Raw genomic sequence first — 18,798 nt, 5'->3', positions numbered from 1 at the left:
GTGGAACCGCCCTTCCTGAGAGCCAGCATTTAGACCCCTCCCCCAGGACAGTGTAAGTAAGAAAAGCCATGTTCCCACCAGATAGGCATCTAACAGCTCTCAGAGACCCCAGAGGGGCTCCTCCTGTGTCCCGGGGTCCCTGACCAGCTGCACCCCAAAGGGTCCCCGTGGGGGCCAAATTCATTCCAGGGCTTGGCCAAAGAGCAAAGCAAATAAACCCTGAATTCTGGTCACACACTCTCACATCCCAAGGGCGCCAAGATGTCTTCTCCCTCGACCAGGGCTGGGAAGGCGGGCGCCAACTGGAATGAGCGCTATGAGCACCTCTCGCTACAGGCTGCGGGGAGAGGTGCGAGGAAAGGGGTCGGGGTAAGGGGTGGGGGGCTTCAGTGAAGGGAGGAAGGATGCATCTCTTCCTGATAGACTTCATCCCATCTGACCTGTCTCTGCTCGACGAAGGCTGGGGTTTGAAGCCTGCCCCCCAAAGCTGGCCATTCCAGCTTGCTTGGCGTCAGCGGCGAACTTAAGCCCTGGAATGAGCAGTTCTTAATAAAAAAGATTTCTATGTGACCCTGCCTTCAAAAAATGATGAACTGATGGCAAAGAAAAGGCTTTTACTTTGCTTTATTAAATAAACAATATTCTGTAAGTGAGGGCAGGACAGGGACAAAGTCATATTTTTAATCAGAGTCCCCTGGAGCCTGAAAGGAGTTGGATTCCAGTCAGTGATCCCCTCGGAGTCACCAGATAAGGAATTTGTGGCCACATCAGCATCCCCAGAAGTGGATCCGAAAGGAGCTGAAAGAATCCATGAGCTACTTGGAGCCTGCAGGTCTAAGGCGCCTCTGACTTCTGGGCTCACGGCAGTCCTAGCGGCATCCTCCCGTGCCCACCTCGCGTCCCTTCTCTGAGTAATGGCCAACTCGCAGCTCTCCCAAGCCAACCCTGCCTTCTTTGAGCAACTCTGTGCATCACTAGGATGCAAAGGGTGTTAGAACCTGGTGGTGCTGGAACCAAGGGAGAAATGGGAGAGATTCCAAGAAAAACTTAATGTGGACAGGATTCTGGCCTCAATTGTGTGTGGAAGGAGAGGAATTACCCTTGGGTGGGGTGGTCCCAAATGTGGACCCTCTGACAGGACGTCTGCCCAAGCCACAGCTCCCGGCAGCCACGCTGGAGTGGAGAGCCTCTGCTCCATCCAGGTGGTTAGAAGAGCAGTGGGCACCTGACCTGAGCGGGGCCAATTGCGTTCTCTCTCTGCAAAGTTGCTTAGGAGTCACAGGGTCATTCGAAGCCAAGGAGATGTAAACTTGACCACTGTGGGGAGGCCGTATTTGCCCCCCTGTCTGACAAAGCAGAGATTGCTGGTTTGCATGTAGAGCTAAGGATGGAATTGCTGGGGGGAGAGGCAGAGACCAGGCACTGCGAAGTCCCGGGTTCCTGACCGGTGCTCCCTGAGGTCTAGGTGTCTGTCCTTTTTTTATTGGTTTGTTCAATAGTTTTGAATGGGCATTCTTTCTTGCCATCAAATCACCTAGACTACGAGACCGAGTGCAGAATAGGACCCAGGAGCAACTGACGCAGGCAGAGATGCCAGCTCGGCAGGGTGCCCTAGCAGGCTGCCTCTGGAGGGTGCGTCTCTCATAACCGGAAGGCGCCAAACAAGCTTGTGCAACACGCCAGGGAAATAGGGAGATGGCTGATTCTCTCCAGGTGACTATGAAGGCCCCTTTCTGCCCCAAACAAGGTTTGGAAATGCTTGAGCTCTTCTCTGAGCTGCTCCACCACCAGCATCTTCACACCCCTTGTGCACCCCCAACTCCTAGTGACCTCTGGAGGTTGCGGGGGGCGGGAGGGGGCGTAGAGGACTAGCAGTGGCAAAGGCAACTCCCCAGGTCAGTCCTAGAGCCCAGTGGGCATTGGGAGCAGCTGTAGAGGTGACATCTCCCCCACGCACAGAGGTGCCAGCTGTAGAGGAGCAGCACCTGAAGTTGGACCCGGCACATAATCTGCAAAACCTGGATGCAGTCCTCCTCTCACCTTGTAAAAAACTACTTCCTGGCTCTTTCTAGCTTATCTAACTTCTCAGAAGTGTCTGTTTGGAAACTCATGACCCCACCCCCCCTGGGAAGACAGAGTGCCCCACTGGCCGAAGGGAGCTGGGGGCCCCTCCCCGTACCCCACTATGCTGGGCATACCCCATCCCCATCCCGGCTCCAGAACACCTTACTTCATGAAGTCTGGAGCCTTGTTCATCGCGTGTTCAAACTCTGAGAAAGACAGCATGTTGTCATTGTCCAGATCCGACTCGTTCAGGACCTGGCCATGGAGGGGGAGGAGCAGAGAGGAGTCAGGTTGAGAGAGTGAGATGGGGGCCAAAGGGAGCGGGGAATCCGGCATGCAGAGGCTCCCTGCCAGGAGCTTCACACATCCCAGAGTCCCTGACCCTGTGAGGCAGGGCTTCTCCTGCCCCTGCTGCCATCCCACCCCAGACAAGGACATAGACATGCAGAGGCATGAGGTCATGTGCCCTGAGGTCTAGGACCTGGTGGGCTGGTCTCATGTGGGAAGAGCTCTCTTGGTGCCTCCAGCACAACGTTAGAGTGAGAATGAGTATGGGGGGAACAGGGTGACATCTCCCCCACCCACTCCTGCCATCCAGTCACAAGCAGGGGCTCTGCACTGCAAGGGGCCCAGTCGGGTAGAGGAGACAGTGATGACCCTCCAAGGTTTTAGTTTTGCTTCTAGTTTCCGTCTGGACCAAAAGCACTTGAGGGACAAGTGGATCCATGCCCTGCTGGGTTCGTGAGGCTATCTTCAGGTCCTGCCACACTTTGTACTGTCACTCCAGGACATCTGGCCATTATGTGATGCTGGATCATGTGGGGAAGGGGACAAGGTGATGTATTTATTGGATGACAAGGTGATGTATTCATTGGATGACAAGGTGATGTATTCATTGGGTGCCAAGCTGCTGTTGGGCCACCTGCCTGCAGTGTTGCTGAGAGGGACCCTTGGAATGGGTAGCTTGGGCATACTGTTCTGGGGACCCTGGAAGGGAGTCATGGAAGGAAGTCCTGATCCTGGAGGAAAGACAGAAAGTTGGGGGGTAGTTGCCTCCAGCCATGTACCCAGCCCTCAGGGCACCTCCCTGCCTGCCATCTGGGCCTTTGGGTGCTGGCCCGTCCCACCCAAGCCTGTGCAGCCCAGGCACACACGTGGCTCGTGAGGTCAGCCAGCAGATCCTCTGACACGTCATCGCTGTTGAGCAGTCGGAGAACAATCCTCTGCAGGTCCTCCTCATCAATGAAGCCATTCTCATTAAAATCTGCAAAGAGGAGGCAGGGCCTGAGAGCAAGGAGGCACCAGCCAGGACCCCACAGACTCCCATGGCCTGTGGGATGCCGCAACCCAGCTGCCCCAGGTGGGCCTAGAACTTGGCACTCAGTAAGACCGGGCAGGCCTGAGGGATGGGCATACAGCAGCTGCAGATGAAGGTGGTGCTTAATCTATCTATATGAAAGGCTAATATGCTAAGTGTCCATCTGGTAATGACATCACGTAGCAACACCTGGCTTCCTCTCCCTAGAGACTAGCCTCCTTGGAGTTTCTTCAGCTCAGGAACACTACTTGCTTTATAGCCAAGTGGAAACATTTTACACTGTAACCAAATGTCTGTGAAGCATTTTCCTGTGCCTCATCTCATTTGATCCTCACAGAAGTCCTGGAATAAGTAGATAGGAGACTTGGTAGAATCCTATTTTCTTTTCATTAGCCAGAAAACGGAGATTTAGAAAGCTTAGAAACTTGACCCGACTGAAAAGAAGTAAGAAATGGTGGACCTTGAAAATGACTTCAGGTTTTCTCACTGCCAGAATATAGTCAAACACTGCTGCAGTTAAAAATATTTTACCCTTTGTTCTCCCTGCGTGATCTACAATAATAATCTGCTTCGTGTTGACATCTACTGCTGTGTTGCTGACAATTACCTGAAAGAGAAGTTGGGGTGCTTCACTGGGCTGGAAAAAGTTTAGCTAAATCAGAAAGCAGGTCTAATTAAGCAAGTTTATTCTATATCTATAAAAGGCTAAGTTGACTCACACATGCATGATACATATTAAGCTCTTGCTGGCGCCAATTGCATGCGTGTATTTCGATCTGTCTTTGTTGATTGTGAATTTGGTTGACACTTCTCTTATAGAGAAAGGGCAAATAGCAATATTAAAATATTTCTTCTAATTAATTTCCTTTCGATGTACACAAATTTGTGCACCAGGCCACTAGTAACATGATAAAAATGACAAGAAGAAGAGGAGGAGAAGGAGGAGGAGGAGGAGGAGGAGGAGGAGGAGGAGAAGAAGAAGAAGAAGAAGAAGAAGAAGAAGAAGAAGAAGAAGGTTGTGTACTAACTCTTCAAATCTGTCTTAAGAGTTTCACCTGATTGGAATCACTGAATCTTCACCATCAACCTTTTATTTTTCACTTTACCAAAGGGAAACTGAGGCACAGAGGTGTTATCCACACTGCCAGTAAGTGGAAGGACAGGGATTCGGATGCTGCTGGGTTGGTTCCTGAGTCCTGTGTCAACCACGTTGCTATGGAAGCGTCAATCTCAGAACTCACAAGCCAGTAGGTCTTTTGGTGTCTGGATTGGGAGCCAGAGGACATGGGCACAAGTGCCTGCTCATCACTCTGCATCGGGTGCAGAGATGTACCAGGCTGGTCCTTGCCCATAGGAGCTCCTAGGCTGGGGTTGAGAGAGATACCATCTGACACCCAAGCAGATTGGCTCCAGGAAGAGAGGAACAGGCACCCCAAGGGCTCTGAGGGTTTCCAGATGGGCAACTTTATACTGGGTTGGGGCTGAGGGTGCGAATGAGGGAAACTTCTTGGAGGAGGAGGCATCAGAGAAGCAGTAAAGGGGTCGGGCCTGCAGAGATGGTGATAGGAGAAGGTGTCAGGGTCTCTAGGATCAGCAGCAAAGAAGGAACCAGGCAATCCGCCTGGAGTGAGGGGAGCAGAGGCTTGGGAGAAGGTCAGAGGTTAAGTCTGGAAGTCGACTGAGCTTCGAAGGTCCTTGAATGCCAGAATAAGGCAGCCCTCCCCTAGGACACCCAGCACAGTCCCTAAACCACTCATCAGCCATGAAGTAGATTCAGTAAACCTAGGCCGCTATAATTACCACCACGACAAGCACAGATGTCCCAGGCAGCGGATTAAGTGCTTTATATTTCACTGCACTTAATCCTCATAACACAGAGGGAGAAACTGAGACAGAGCCTAAGTAACCACACTTCCTTCCTTAAACTCATTTCAGCCTCTCGCCTTAAATGTTCCCAAATTCACACCTCCAGCCTGGGCCTCTCCCCGAACTCCAGGTGCATCAGTCCCCACCTGCCTTCCTGCCCTCTCCGCGTGGTCTGTTAGTCCCTCAAATTCAACTTGTCCAAACCCAGCCTCTTCATCGGCCCCCCTTTGCCCTGACTCCAAACCCGCTGCATTCACTGCTGTGCCCTTCTGGGCAGATGGGCTACTCTCCCCTTCACGTCGCTCACCAATAAGCCTGGAGTCTTCCTTCCCTTTCCCCACAGCTCGTGTGTCAGCAAATCTTCCCAGCTACGCCTTCGAGGACAGTAAACTCAACCCCTTGGCCTCTCCCCACCGCACTGCCTCCCGTGGTCCAGCCACCGTCACATCTCTGTAGGACAGTGATGGCGAAGCTATGACATGTGTGTCAGAGGTGACACGCGAACTCATTTTTTTGGGTTGATTTTTCTTTGTTAAATGGCATTTAAATATATAAAATAAATATCAAAATTATAAATCTTTGTTTTGCTATGGTTGCAAAGATCAAAAAATTTCTATATGTGACACGGCACCAGAGTGAAGTTAGGGTTTTTCAAAATGCGGACACGCCGAGCTCAGAAGGTTCGCCATCACTGCTAGGATCACAGTACCAGTCCCCTAACCAGTGTCCCTACTCTCATTTGCCCCCTTCAGTCTGTTCTCGACTCAGCAGCAGTGATTCTGTTCATCATTCTTTGTTCCTCCCTCAGCACCTCTTCTCACAGCCCCCCTCTCAGCCAGAGGAAAGCCGGGGTCTGGACAGTAGCCCAAGGGCTGCCCTGCCCTCACTCTGCCTCCGCGCCATTCCCCCATCAGGCCAGGCATGGCCCTGCCTCGGGGCCTCTGCACCATAGTTCGCCTCCCTGGAACACTCTCACCCAGAGCGCCTTTGGGTCTGTATTCAGATGCCAGCTTCCCATCAGGGCACTGCCCAGAACCTGTCTAAAACTGCACGTCCTGTCCCTTTCCCTGTCTTATTTTCCTCCCAGCACTGAACACTATGTTTCACCTGGTTTGTTTTCCTCCATCCACCAGGATGAAAATTCCACAAGGACAGGAACTTTTGTCTTATGGTCACCACTGTATCCCCAGCTCCTAGACTGGAATAGGTGCTCCATGAACATTTGTTGAGTAAATGAATGAATGAATGACCCAAGGTTACAAGACTAAACACAGGCAGCCTCTGCCTGCTCTTAACCACTCATAACTGTTATTGTAATAAAGTGCCCAATGTTAGCTGTCATGTGACCATCTACATTCCCCAGTCTGCCCTACAGCTAGATGTGGCCACATGACTGAGCACTGGCCAATGACATACAAGAAGAGGGGGCACAGTCAACTTCCAGGAATGTCTTTAAAGAGGTGCAGCCCTGTGACAATGCGGCGGCTTTGGGAATGGAGGATAAAGCAACAAAATCGGAGGAGCCTGGGTCCCCAACATTATACAACCACCATGGGCGACTGCCTCTGGAATTCTCCATGCTAGAGAAAAACCGTGTAGCTGCCAGGGATCTTGGGGGCTATCTTGCATAAGCTACTTGGGGTTCCCTGTCATCTGCCACCAAAGTTAATCCTAACGAATAATTACCCGAGCCTCGGTTTCCTCATCTGTAAAATGGGTAATAGCAGTACCTCCACACAGTTGCTGTGATGATTAAATAAGAAAATACAGGGAAGTCAGCTGGCATGGGGTTTGGAATATAGAAGATGCTTTTTAGATATAATAGAGGTTCAATTCTCTATCACTTGATGATTCTTAAATACAAAAAGAATGCAAACCTTGGAAACGGTGTAATATTCTGCCTTGAAGAATGACAGCTAGAGCTATACGGGGCCCAGAATGGAGGAGTGAGTTTGCTGATGTTACAGGACCCTTCAGTGGTAGAGCCAAGACTTTTGTCCCTGTTCCCCATGGCAGGATACGGATGTGGCAGCTGCCACTAACCAGCACCGTCACTGAGCAGGTAGCTCCCCCTGGCTGGGTGTTTGCCAGCCTCAGGGACTGGAGGCTGAGGCCCAAGATGCTCCCCCAGCCTCCCCCTGCCCAGCTCTGCCATCGGACACCATGGGTGACGGCTGCGAGCAGGTGGAGGGAGCGGAGGGGCTGTCAGCAGGCTGAGGCAGCGAGCCACCGCAGTGACATTGCACTGCTGGGGAGAAGCTGTGCAGCCTCTCCCAGGGACCCCGCAGTGTCCCAGGCGTCCAGCTGGCCCAGCTCCCATGTGCAGAGACTGCGGCAAAGCGACATGGGTTTGGTCCTAAGCCATCTGGAAACAAAAGCATGTGCTGGAGTAAAATGTAGCCCTGGACACTTCCTCTCCTTTGGGGGTGCAGCAGCCTGGGAAAGGGCTGGGGCGGGAGCTCTAGGCCGCTGGCCAGTCCCTGGGGCCTCAACAGCCTCAGGACCCGCAGCCTTGAGCCACTTGTGGGGTGGAGAGTGGGGGCTTCCTCTTGTTGTTTCCCAACAAATGGCAGATTAGAGAGCTGGTGCGATTGGGGCTCAGCCTTCAGGTCACCCCAAAACATCCTTACCATCATCATTCCAATCTCTCTGTCATATTATCCTTGCAATCTACAAAGTACTTTTGCAAAAATTAGCGCATTGGATGGAGTCAGACTCAGGGCGCACTTTCACTATTTTATTCCCATGAGAATTGAGGTTGCCTTCCTGGCTCCTTCCCAGCTACCAGCATCCTCCTGACTGTGTCAGGTCCTGGGAAGCTGCGGGAAGATCTGCCACTGGCGCTCTGGCACCTGCCTGAGGGTAATTCACACCCAGTGGAAGCAGGTGCTGATGGGAGCAGGGAGGCAGGGCTGGGATGCTGGTCTCTAACGGTAGAAAATCTCCCCAGAGATGCTAAGGAGGAGAATTGATCAGCTGGAGGCCAGGAGTGTCCCTCAAAGCAGAAATGGGGCCCAGGTATGTCCCAGGTAGGTGTGGCTGGCCCTGCTGCATTCTTGACCAATAGCCATGCTTACAAAGAGCCGCAATTCTTGTTCAGGACGACATGGTCAGCTTAAAATATTCAGCTTTCTCCCTTGTAGTTATGCGTAGCCACCTGGCATCCTTCTGGCCATAGTAGTTGGGCGGGGCTCCCAAGAATGTTTGCTAAGGGAGAGGGGACTTAATCGTGCCTTCGAATGTCCATTGTGTCCGTATCCTTTCTCCCATCCCCTTTTCTTTCTGCTGGAATGAAGGTGAGATGCCTGCAGGTGAGCAACCATCTTGTGATTGGGAGGGCCAGTCTCAGACTAAAGATGGCCCATCAGGAGGCTTGAAGGCGCAGGGTTACTCTTGGTTACTTCCTGGACATTCCCTGGCTCCACACGGCCTGGCTCCATGATGGTTTTGTTTTTTTTTAACCTGGATACTCTTACTCATAACTGAATGCAGTCCTAACTGAGATAGTCAGTCAGAGCAATAGTTCTCAAATTCTCCACTTTAGCATCACCCAGGGAGCTTTCTTAAAGCCCACCAAATGGGGCCTACCCATCACCGTTACATCAAATCTGCAGCAGGGCCCAAGCGTCCGTAGGTCTTGAAAGCTCCCCAGGTGACTCCAATATGCATCCATGTCTGCAAACCAGTGGGCTAGAGCTTCTTAAACTTTAAGGTACAGAGGAACCACCTGATTCAGTAGGTAGGGGTGGCGGGGGGCTCGGGGGGGAGGCCTGAGAGTCTATTTCTAACAAGCTTCCCAGCAATGCTGACGCTGCTGGTACATGGGCCACACGTGGAGTGGCAAAGGGTTGGAGCACTGAGTTGGGTCTCTGGACTTTGGCTAAGAGTGATCTCCACCGCCATTACCATCCTCCTCTTCTCCTTCCTGTCTCCTTCTCTTTTCCTTTCTAATTTTCCCTCTTCTTCCTCCTTCACTTGCTGTCACCACCTCAATATATTGAGCAGCTGCCACGTGCCCAGCACCAGGCTCAGAGATCCACGTGCCCCATCTCTAATCCTGCTGACAGCTGTGTACGGTGACAGATCTTCTGAGTCCGGGGTTTGCCTGGGTACATCTGATGAAGCTGGCGTGGGTGAGTCCCTAGGCATCTCTCTGCAGAGCTGGTGTGTATGAAGGCTTTGCGCATTTTGTTTCTGTATTTGAGCCCAAGGAGGAAGGAAACCATTGGAGGGGAACTGGAGAGGAGGGTGGAGGAAGGACACAAGGACAGCGTGGGGGACAGGCGGTGTCTGCCCTTGATCTGATCGGAGGCGCTCTGCCTGCCCTCTTGGGAGTGAGGCCATTCTCCCCACTTCTGAGCTGCACACAATTGAGCTCCTGTGCCTTGAAGCCTGAAGAGAATCGGCTGCTCCTCTGGTTCCCTGAAGGGTTAAGTGGTTTTGTTTGTTTTGCTCTGGAAACCATGGAAAGACGGCGGAGGCAGACATCTCTGGGGGCCTCTGCCCAGCCTACACTTTGCCATCTCGGAGAAGTGTCCCCACCCCCAGCCTCGGCAGTCGCGTCTGTTCCTGCGACTCTGCTTCTTCTTGGCCGAGGCGGATTGGACAAGACTGGTCATCTACCCCAGGGGTAGCTACATCACTGGTTTGGCTGAGCCAGTCAGCAGCTCCTGTGAACAGGGAAATGAGAAAGGGATGTTTGTGGCTAGTCAGAGCGAAGCCCAGAGGCCAGGTGTGGGGGGGAAGGGACGGGGGGCCGGGCGGAGGAGAGCAGGACCATCATCTTCGACCCATGGGGTCATAGGCATAAAGATCAGATTTGCAGAAAGAGAAAGTGCACAGAGAGAAGCAAGAGTGGGAGATTAGGCAGCCATACAGAGAAAGGAGAAAGTCTCACCTCCTGACCATCTGCCAAATATCTCCCCCCCCCTACCCGCCCCAAATATCTTTTCTGCTCTGTTCATTCTTTCCTCTCCTCCTGAGACTCTAATTGATTTATGTGAGACCTTTCTATGGCCCTATGTGTCCCTGAGGCTCTAGCGCATTCCTTCTTTCTCTTAACATTTTTCTATTTTTCAGATTAGATTATATTTCTATTGATATATCTTCAGGTTTGCTGACTCTTTCCTTTGATTCTCCTGTGAAGCCGTCCAGTGATTTTTATTTCAGATATTTTATTTTTTAGTTACATATTTTCCACTGGATTCTTTCTTGCCGTTTCTATTTCTCTGCTTGAGAATTTCCATGTTTTTATTCATTGTGAACATACTTTCTTTTATATCATTGGGCATGGTTATGATAGCTGTTATAAGATACTTATCAGCTAGTCCAAACATCAGGGTCATGTCAGAGTACGTCTCCATTCTCGAGAATGCATCAATTTTTAAAACAAGTTTTGTATATTGACTAATTTTGGATCGTATGTTAGACATTATAAACACTTGGTCGTGGAAATTCCATATTCTGTTATATTCCTCCAAAGAGTGCTGCATTTTTTGTTTTAACAGACCATTGATTAGACTCAAACTGTGCACCCTGTCCCATAGGGTCCCTGTTAAAATGCAGTGGCAGCTCCATCACCCAAAACTCTCAGTTCAGTTCTCTCACCCTCACCTCAGCTGCTTGGAGTCTGCCTGTGGACATGCGGTGTAGATATTCAGGCATAGTTCTTACACAAAACGTGGGCCCCCTTTCTCTGGCCTTCTCCTTTCATGGACTCTCCCCTTCTTTTCATTTTTCAGGGGGAAAGTGCCCCCACTTCTCTGATTCTTCACACTAGAAAGGGTGCAGAGTTTCTGTCAGTCCTGCATGATGCTACTCACTGAGGCCCACCTTCAGGCTAAAAACGTCTTCTTTTTTAAAAAAGGCAGGGGAGGGGGACCAGCAAGTGTCATTTCTTCCTTTCGAGCGTCAGCCCCCGCTAGAATCGATTTGCTTTTGGTAGCTTTCCAGTGCCATCAAGTAGTTACTTACTATATTTTATTTAGAGTTTTTGATTGCTCTCTGCGGAAATGACTGTAATAGGGGCCTACGCAGCCCTTCTCAGTAGGGAAATCTGTGACTGTGATTGAGCCTACTGGATGCTGACCCTGAGGACAGTGTCAGCAAACATAGGCTAGGATGCAAACATAGCATTAAGTCCTTTTTATAGATGAGGAAACTGTATCCTCACAGGTCCATCTGGCCTAAAACTCTTCCACTTCATCCTACCCAAGTCCACTAGGGTGAGGCAGGACTAAGATGGTGTCTGCCGCGTGGAGGAGCTGGCAGGGATAGGAGGCAGGTGAGGTGCCAAAATGTATAAGCCTAAATGAATAAGTCCTTTGGGGCCAAGGAATGGTCACAATGAGCTTAAAGCCTTGCACATGGTCTGTTTGATGGCTTCCCAAGATTTCTTTCATTTTGATTCTTTTTGAGAATGGCAGGCAACCTCCGCCAGGAAGAAGCAGAGTCGCAGGAACAGACGTAGCTACAGAGGCTGGGGGTGGGGGACACTTCTCCGAGATGGCCTGCTGAAGGGTGGAAGTTTTGCAGAGCCTAGGCTACCCAAGACAAAATCAGAGACAAAAAAAGTCATAGGGCCTCAGAGTGATTTGTCTCAGCTTCATCATTTAGAAAAGTAAAATGATTTGCCCAAGATTGCTCATTCATTTAATGGCTGAGTTTCAGTGTTCAAATCTCTTACTAGTAAGTTCTACAAAACAAGCAAAACTGCTTTATACCCATAATGTTATTTATCTCTATCTCTATCTCTATCTCTATCTCTATCTCTATCTCTATATCTATCTCTCTCCTGCCCACACCAAGATCATGAAATATCAACACCAATAACCATTTGTTTGCCTCTGATGACATAGAGGAGAATGTATCAATCCATTGGAATATTAACTCTCAATTCTTTTTTAAAAATCTACAGTCTGGACAAACATGATAATACTCTGAAATACCCAGTAAACCCCAATTAACACCATCCCACCAATACACTGATGTTGATGGATTCCAGACGTGGTATTTACTCTATGGCACGTCCCCCGTCAGCACTCAGTCCCCCACAGCACTCACCGTAGATGCGAAAGGCGTACTCGATCTTCAGGCTGGGGCAGGCCTGCTCACTGAACACCGACGCCATGCCCAGCACATCCTCAAAGGAGAACACGTCGTTGTGGGAGAACACTCTGCAGATTCGGTCTCTGAAAGGGTTGGCCTGTGGGTGGGGAAGAAGAGGAGAGAGTTCTACCAGTGCCGGGTTCGTGCCGCCCTGAGCCTTACTTATCTTACAGTGTAATGAGTTTGAGAGGAAAATAATAGCAACAGCCTCAATATTGGAGTCAGTGAGCTAGGACCATCAGAGAGGAGACGGGATGATGGAGCAGGCTCACCATCGCTCCTCCCCCTGTCATCTCCTCCTGCACAAACCTTCCAAAGGTGTCGTTCTTTTTTATGGTTACTAATTTTTCTCCATTTTTTTTGTATAAAACTTTGAGAATACCAAAACCAAAATAAAGAATGGGATACAAATTGTTTGTAATCCACTCTCCAGTGTTAGCCACTGTCAGCATATGGATGTAGAGGTCAGCCAGGCCTGGGTTTAGGTCCTGGCTTCACTATTTGCTAGTGAGTGGCCTCAGCTTTGACAAATTACATGGTCTCCCAGAGCCTAAGCTTTCTCATCTACAAAACAGGGTGGGATAATACTGACTCTCCCTAATGGTTTTGTGGTGAGGATTAAACAGCAGAATGACAGATAAATACCACTCGACAAATGATAACTATTAGTTATTACCGAACTACTATAGATATCAACCATTTTCTCTTTTAAACCAAACTATTTCTCAAATTATGAGCCCCATGTGAGTCAGGGTCCTGTGATTTTAGGAACCCCTGGTGTCCCTGACCTGGGCCTGGCCAGGGGCATGCAGGAGAGGGCCCTCTGACGCCTGCCCGAACCACCGGGTTCTGAGCAAACACCCAGCTCAGAGGCAACTCAGCAGATATCCACCCAAAAATGAACTCGCATTCTTCTGACTCTTCAAGGTAAAAGTGACTCATCTGAACAGTGAGTCAGAGAATATTTTGAAAATGAGACTTTTGTTGTTGAACACATGTGTTGTCACCTAGAAAAAATGCTGCAAACCTGCGAACATTAGACACAGATTTCTAAAGTCTGTTTGAAAATCATCCAAATGAAGAGGGTCAGAGGGCTTTGAGTCCATTTGTTAAAAATATGAAAATGCAGTGTTTTCATTTAGCTTGTAAAGAGCCACTGGCTGACATAGAGACGATGGGCATCTACTCGCTTAACTTCAATAAAAAGCCCTTAATTGGTGGATGAGACTGATACTGAGTACCATGATTTAATACAGCCAACGCCACATCTCTTGTCTTTGGATTAGCTCCGACAGCCATAAAAAATAAACTCAGCTAGAACCAGACCTCCGAATGGCTCTGTGTCAAAGGTGAAAGCAAGATTTCACAGAATAATGAAGCCCATCAACCACATTGCTTTTCCTTACACTACTGTCATTAACTATAAACCGATGATTAAATTGTGGGTGGGAGAAATTTTGTTATATAAAATTTTGCTCTATAAAATAAAATGTTTTATGTAGTATGGTATTTATGTAAAATATCTTAACATATTTTAAGTAATCTTTAGCTTTGATAAGTTAACATGGGTATGATAGTAAAGGCACATCATTTGTAGATAATATATGTATATTATGGGTACACGCTCCACATTTTCTTACTGCTGGGATGCATGGAGACCTCTGATCTGGACGGACCCCTCAGACCTCAGAGGTGAACGTGCAGCCTGGAGGAGGGGAGGGGCTTGCCCAAGGTCATCAGCCTAAGACTCAGGTCTCCTGAGCCTGCCTGGCACTGTTTTCCCCCGTGGTGCCTCCTGGCAAATACACATCAGAGAAAAAGATGGTGATGGAGGCAGAGCATGTGACCTTTAAAATGTGGGAAACCTTGGAACTAGAACCATCTTCAAATTTTTACTTTAAAAAAAGCCCACAAACCTTTTTTTGACACAAAGCACAGAAACAGCCTAAATTGTAGTCGAGGCAGTAGCCCGCGCCTGTGAGAGCTGTCTGCTGGGTGGTGACTGTCGATACAAATGTGAGCGGCACTGCAGGAGGGCAGGAGCAACTGCTGTGGGAGGGACAAGCCAAGAGGACAAGGTGACGGCCACAAGGAACCAGCGGGCCGGGGCACGATGGAGGAGCGGGGACCCTGTTCCCGAGAGGCCGGGTCACAGAGCTCTCCGTCCTCTCGCCTCCACACCCCTGGAGGCCAAGGAGGGCTGGCGGTCTCTGGGAGGCCTGGCGGACACCCCCCAGGTGCATGTCCCGGGCCTGTCTCTGTTCCAACAGTGGCAGCTCCTCTCTCCCGGAGGCTCCCTGCCTCCTCTCTCCTGGGAGGGAGATGTCAGGGCACGGACTTCCACTACGATGAGGTGTCCTTAGCACAGACGCAGCTTCGTGCAAAGGGATGCCAGCGGTGCTGCAGGGAGGGTTTCTAAGGGCCCAAGAGCTGCTACCTCCGTGCCTCGCCCAGCTCTCTATCCTCAGCCAATGCCAGCTCGGCCGGTGTCCTGGGCTCCAGTCCAGCCACCAGCACCCAGAACAGCTGGGAAGAGGCAGGGGCCGGAGCGAGGCTCATGAGTGATCCCAGTGCCAGCGTACTGTATTCTGGGTTCTTGTGGCTATTGTTTTAACAATCTGAAGTCTGAACCAATACATTCCAAGGTCTAACCAGAGTTACGGCCTGCGTTCACGGTCACACCCGTTGAGACGTCTTCAATCCTCCAGAGGAGGAAGAAGATGACAACTGACAAAGCAACGCTTCCCTTTGAGGAACAGCATGCGCCCTGGCGTGCAGGCATTCTGCACAAGAGGATATAAACACGTCAGCGTGGAAATTTATGCAGGTAACTCAGTATTGCGGTCTCCATCGAGGCATGATAAAACCAGAGACAGTGAATATAAACCCCAAATGCTGGGGATTTTTTTTTTTTTTTTGAAACAGAAACTACAGTTTGTTGATAATAAAACCATGACAGCCCCTGGCAAAAATCCAAAAGTTTTTTCTTAAAGATCTTCTCAAAGTTAATGAACAAGAGATTTGATTTGAAGATGAAAGTCAGAGGGAAAATATTTGGACTTAGCTTAAAAATATCTCCTCTCCATGTCCCCAGCTAGCATGTAGTCAAAAAGAGCGTTTGACAGTTGCTGGAAAAAATGCACACAAAAATACGCTTGTGACTCAATAATGACGTCATTGACGCACTTCGATTTTTAAGGTCTCCTTTTAAAAAAAAAAATCAAACAGTGTCATTTCATTTAAAATTTCTCATTGCTGAGAAAGCTCTCAATTTTTAGTGTTTCTTATTTTTGAATAATGTTTTATTTTTGTTCATTTTATCTGCTACCAACTCTTTTTTAAAGGATATGATTAATGTTTGTATTTTTTAACAGATGTAGAACACCTGTCAAGGGAAGGAGTGGATGGAGGTATCTGCTGGGAGGGTACAGAGGAGGCCTCAGGTTACTGGGGGAGGTGCTCCCCGAAAGGCCCCTCATGGTTTTGTGCAAGATTGGGCGAGCAACCATTGAAAAAGCTAAAATAGGCTACATATGTTTAAGAAAGTCGAGACAAGCATGATGAGGAAAACTATAAACCCACAGATTCAAGAAGCTCAGTAAAACCCAAGTAAAGGAGAAGAAAGTTGAAGAAAACCATACCATGGCACAGCAGAATCAAATTGCTAAAAGCCACTAGTAAAGAGAAAAATGTTTCAGGAGTGAGGAGGGGATAAAATGATAATAGATTTCTTCTCAGAAACGAAGCAAGTCAAAAGGCAATGAAGCAATATCTTTAACCCTCTGGAACAAAACAAAACAAAAAAAGCTCTCATCCTATTGTTCTATACCCAGCAAAAATATCTTTGAAACCTAACGGCAAAAAACTTTCTTTTTCCTGACAAATAAAAGCTGAGTGAATTCATCAGCACCAGGCCAGAGCTCAAAGTATATTAAAAGTTAGTTCTTCAGGAAGAAGGAAAATACCAGAAGAAAGCTTGGGTCTGCACAAGGAAAGGAGCACCAAAAATGATAAGTATGTGAGTAAATAGAGAACTTTTTCTCATTTTAAATTCTTTCAAAGAGACAAATCCACGTTATAGCTGGAGATTTCAACTCCCCTCTGTCAGTAACTGATAAAAGGAGTAGAACATAAAATTATTAGGGATGTAAAACCCTTGAAAAGACTATCGGCCAACTTGAGCTACTTGACATTTTATGAATACTCCACCCAACACAGTAGTATACACTTTTTTTTTCAAGCACACTTGGAACATTTACCAAGATAGAGCGTCTGCTGGGTTTCAATAAATTTAAGGGGATTTAAATCAGACAAAGTATGTTTCCCAACCTCAGCAAAATTAAATTAGAAATAAATAACAGAAAGATATCTGGAACACCCTCAAAGTCAAAGAAATCAGAAGGAAATTGGGAAATAATTTGGACTAAATGAAAATGAACGCACAGCATATCAAAATCTGCGGTATTCAGTGAAAGCGGTGCATGTATATACTACAAGGAAATGAACAGTATTGAATGACTTCATTGGAGGAGAAAGGATTAAGTTTTTATTTAAAAATGTAAAAAAGTCCCTCACTGGGAGGAAACAGAGGGGTCAGGAATTCCAGGTCTATCTTGGGTGGAGTCCCTTCTAACCCTGGGCTCCTGGGCTACTTGCACCTAAGAAATGGCTGCCCCTGGGGACGTGAAAAAGCTTGTCACCAGGGGCAGCAGCTGGGAAGCCAGAGGTGGATGGAGCCTCTGGGCTACACAGAGCAGATGAGCAAGATGCCTCTTCAAGCCCCACTGCCCGGGAGGAATTCCTAGTTGTGGGTCTAACCCAGTCACCCTGCAGCTCTAGAGAAGCTCTGCCAGAAGGTGGCAGTGTTGAGTTGGAAGCATTCGGTCCGTTTGCCAAGCCAAGGTGCGTGAGAACCTGCCACCTACTGTGTGCAAGGCGTTGGGCCAGGCGGTGACTGTCCCGCCCGCAGGTGTTACCACCCTGTTTTACAGAGAAAGTTAAAGCCCAGGGAAGGACTCACACTCCAAATGCACTGCTCTGCCTACAGCGCCGCGCTGGACTCCATTGGGTATTTCGTTAAATATTTTCCCAAGAAACTGTTTCAGAACCGCATCCCTGCACACCCAGAGGGGTCAGGGTTCGAGGCATTTCCCCGAGTCCCATGCCCCTGCCAGTCAGCAGCTGCTCAGAGAACAAACCAGCGGCACCAAAGGATGTGGCCTTCTCAGTTAGGGGTTCAAGACACAAAGCTCATGACCTGAACTTCAAGTCCTTGAAGCAAAAGCATACAGTGAGTTCCTGTGTGCCCGGCACTGAACGCGGACCTGGGGCTCCGAATGATGGAGACGCCCCACCCGTCTGTCCTGCGTGGGGCTCAGCCCAGGCACTGACGCACAGCAGTGTCTTCAGAAACAGGAAGAGAGACGTGTCTGAATTAAGTACAAGCGAAATAAAATGGCAAGAGTTATGACAGGGTAACGTTGCTGGAAGGTGGGACTGACTAAGGGCCCGGAAAGAGAAACGAACTAGAGGACAGAGACAAGACCCGAGCCAAGGGCAGGTTCGGGCAGGGGGGAGGATGGGGCGGGACTTGGGGAGCTGCTCTGGGCCAGGAGGAGGAAACCAGGGAGACAGCAGAGCCCCCCTCCTTCCTCACATGCACCCGCTCTCTCCTCCTGCCCAGACTGCCCCGGTTTCCCTGGATAGATAAAAGTGTTAAGCGGCGGAGAGCGGCCGCGGGGCTTAACCTGGACCCTGAAACCCCTCGAGGGCCCAGGTTGGTCTGTGTGCTCCTCACAGGTGGAGAGAAGCCTGGCGATTCCTTGCAGGGGAGCTGGGAGCAGAGAGCGTGAGGAGGGGAAACACATGTAGGTGAATGCACTGCCTCTGTTGGCCGGGCCCCAGACGCACCCTCTGGCCAGCTGTTTATAAGGAAGGAACAGTCTCTGTGTTTTCGATGTCCAACCTTCCTGAAGTCTAAAAACAGAGAGGCCCGTAGGCAAGCTGCCTCCCAGTGACAGATGGGTTGGCAGGGACAGGCTGAGGATGTGTCCTGCCGGCAGCTGGAGGCGGATCGCTAATGGAACAAGTAGGGGAGCAAGGCAGTAAAAATGTTCCATATTATTAAACATCCCTGGGAACACGTGTCCTGAACCTGGCTCCGACCCACCAGAGCCGAATTCCAGGCCCGCAGGTACCTGCCGCTGCCCCGGGCCTCCTGCCAGCACAGAGGAACCCAGGGGGCTGCAGGCCTGCGGTCTGGGGGCGGCGCGGGCCGGCATGGTGCTCCCGAGGCTGGAGGCTGGAGGCTGGAGGCTGGAGGCTGGAGGCTGGAGCGGAAGCAGCAGAGGCTCTGGAGTCAGAGCGACTCTAAAACGTGAGGACAATACGTTGTTATTTGACAGGTACAAGATGTGGATGTCTCGCAGCTTTCAAGGTTTAGA

The 18,798-nt window shown here is 49.6% G+C and overlaps 1 protein-coding gene across 1 annotated transcript in view; it reads right to left on the bottom strand.

The window, feature by feature from the left end:
• Positions 1-608: 608 nt before the first annotated feature.
• The window catches only part of CIB4 (calcium and integrin binding family member 4), a 37,253-nt gene continuing 19,063 nt past the window's right edge, over positions 609-18,798 (bottom strand). The window contains exons 4-7 of the mRNA XM_081101013.1: positions 12,311-12,452; positions 3,219-3,328; positions 2,231-2,319; positions 609-798 (exon numbers count right to left, since the gene is read on the bottom strand). Coding sequence (XP_080957139.1) covers positions 768-798; positions 2,231-2,319; positions 3,219-3,328; positions 12,311-12,452 — 372 coding nt within the window. The 3' untranslated portion in view covers positions 609-767. The remainder of the gene's footprint in view (positions 799-2,230; positions 2,320-3,218; positions 3,329-12,310; positions 12,453-18,798) is intronic.

The sequence above is a fragment of the Myotis nattereri genome (genome assembly GCF_964212035.1).
Source record: "Myotis nattereri genome assembly, chromosome: 10".
NCBI classification, from domain to species: Eukaryota; Metazoa; Chordata; class Mammalia; order Chiroptera; family Vespertilionidae; genus Myotis; species Myotis nattereri.
The sequence above is the reverse complement of the archived record's forward strand: the minus strand, read 5'-3'. Positions and strand labels throughout refer to the sequence as shown.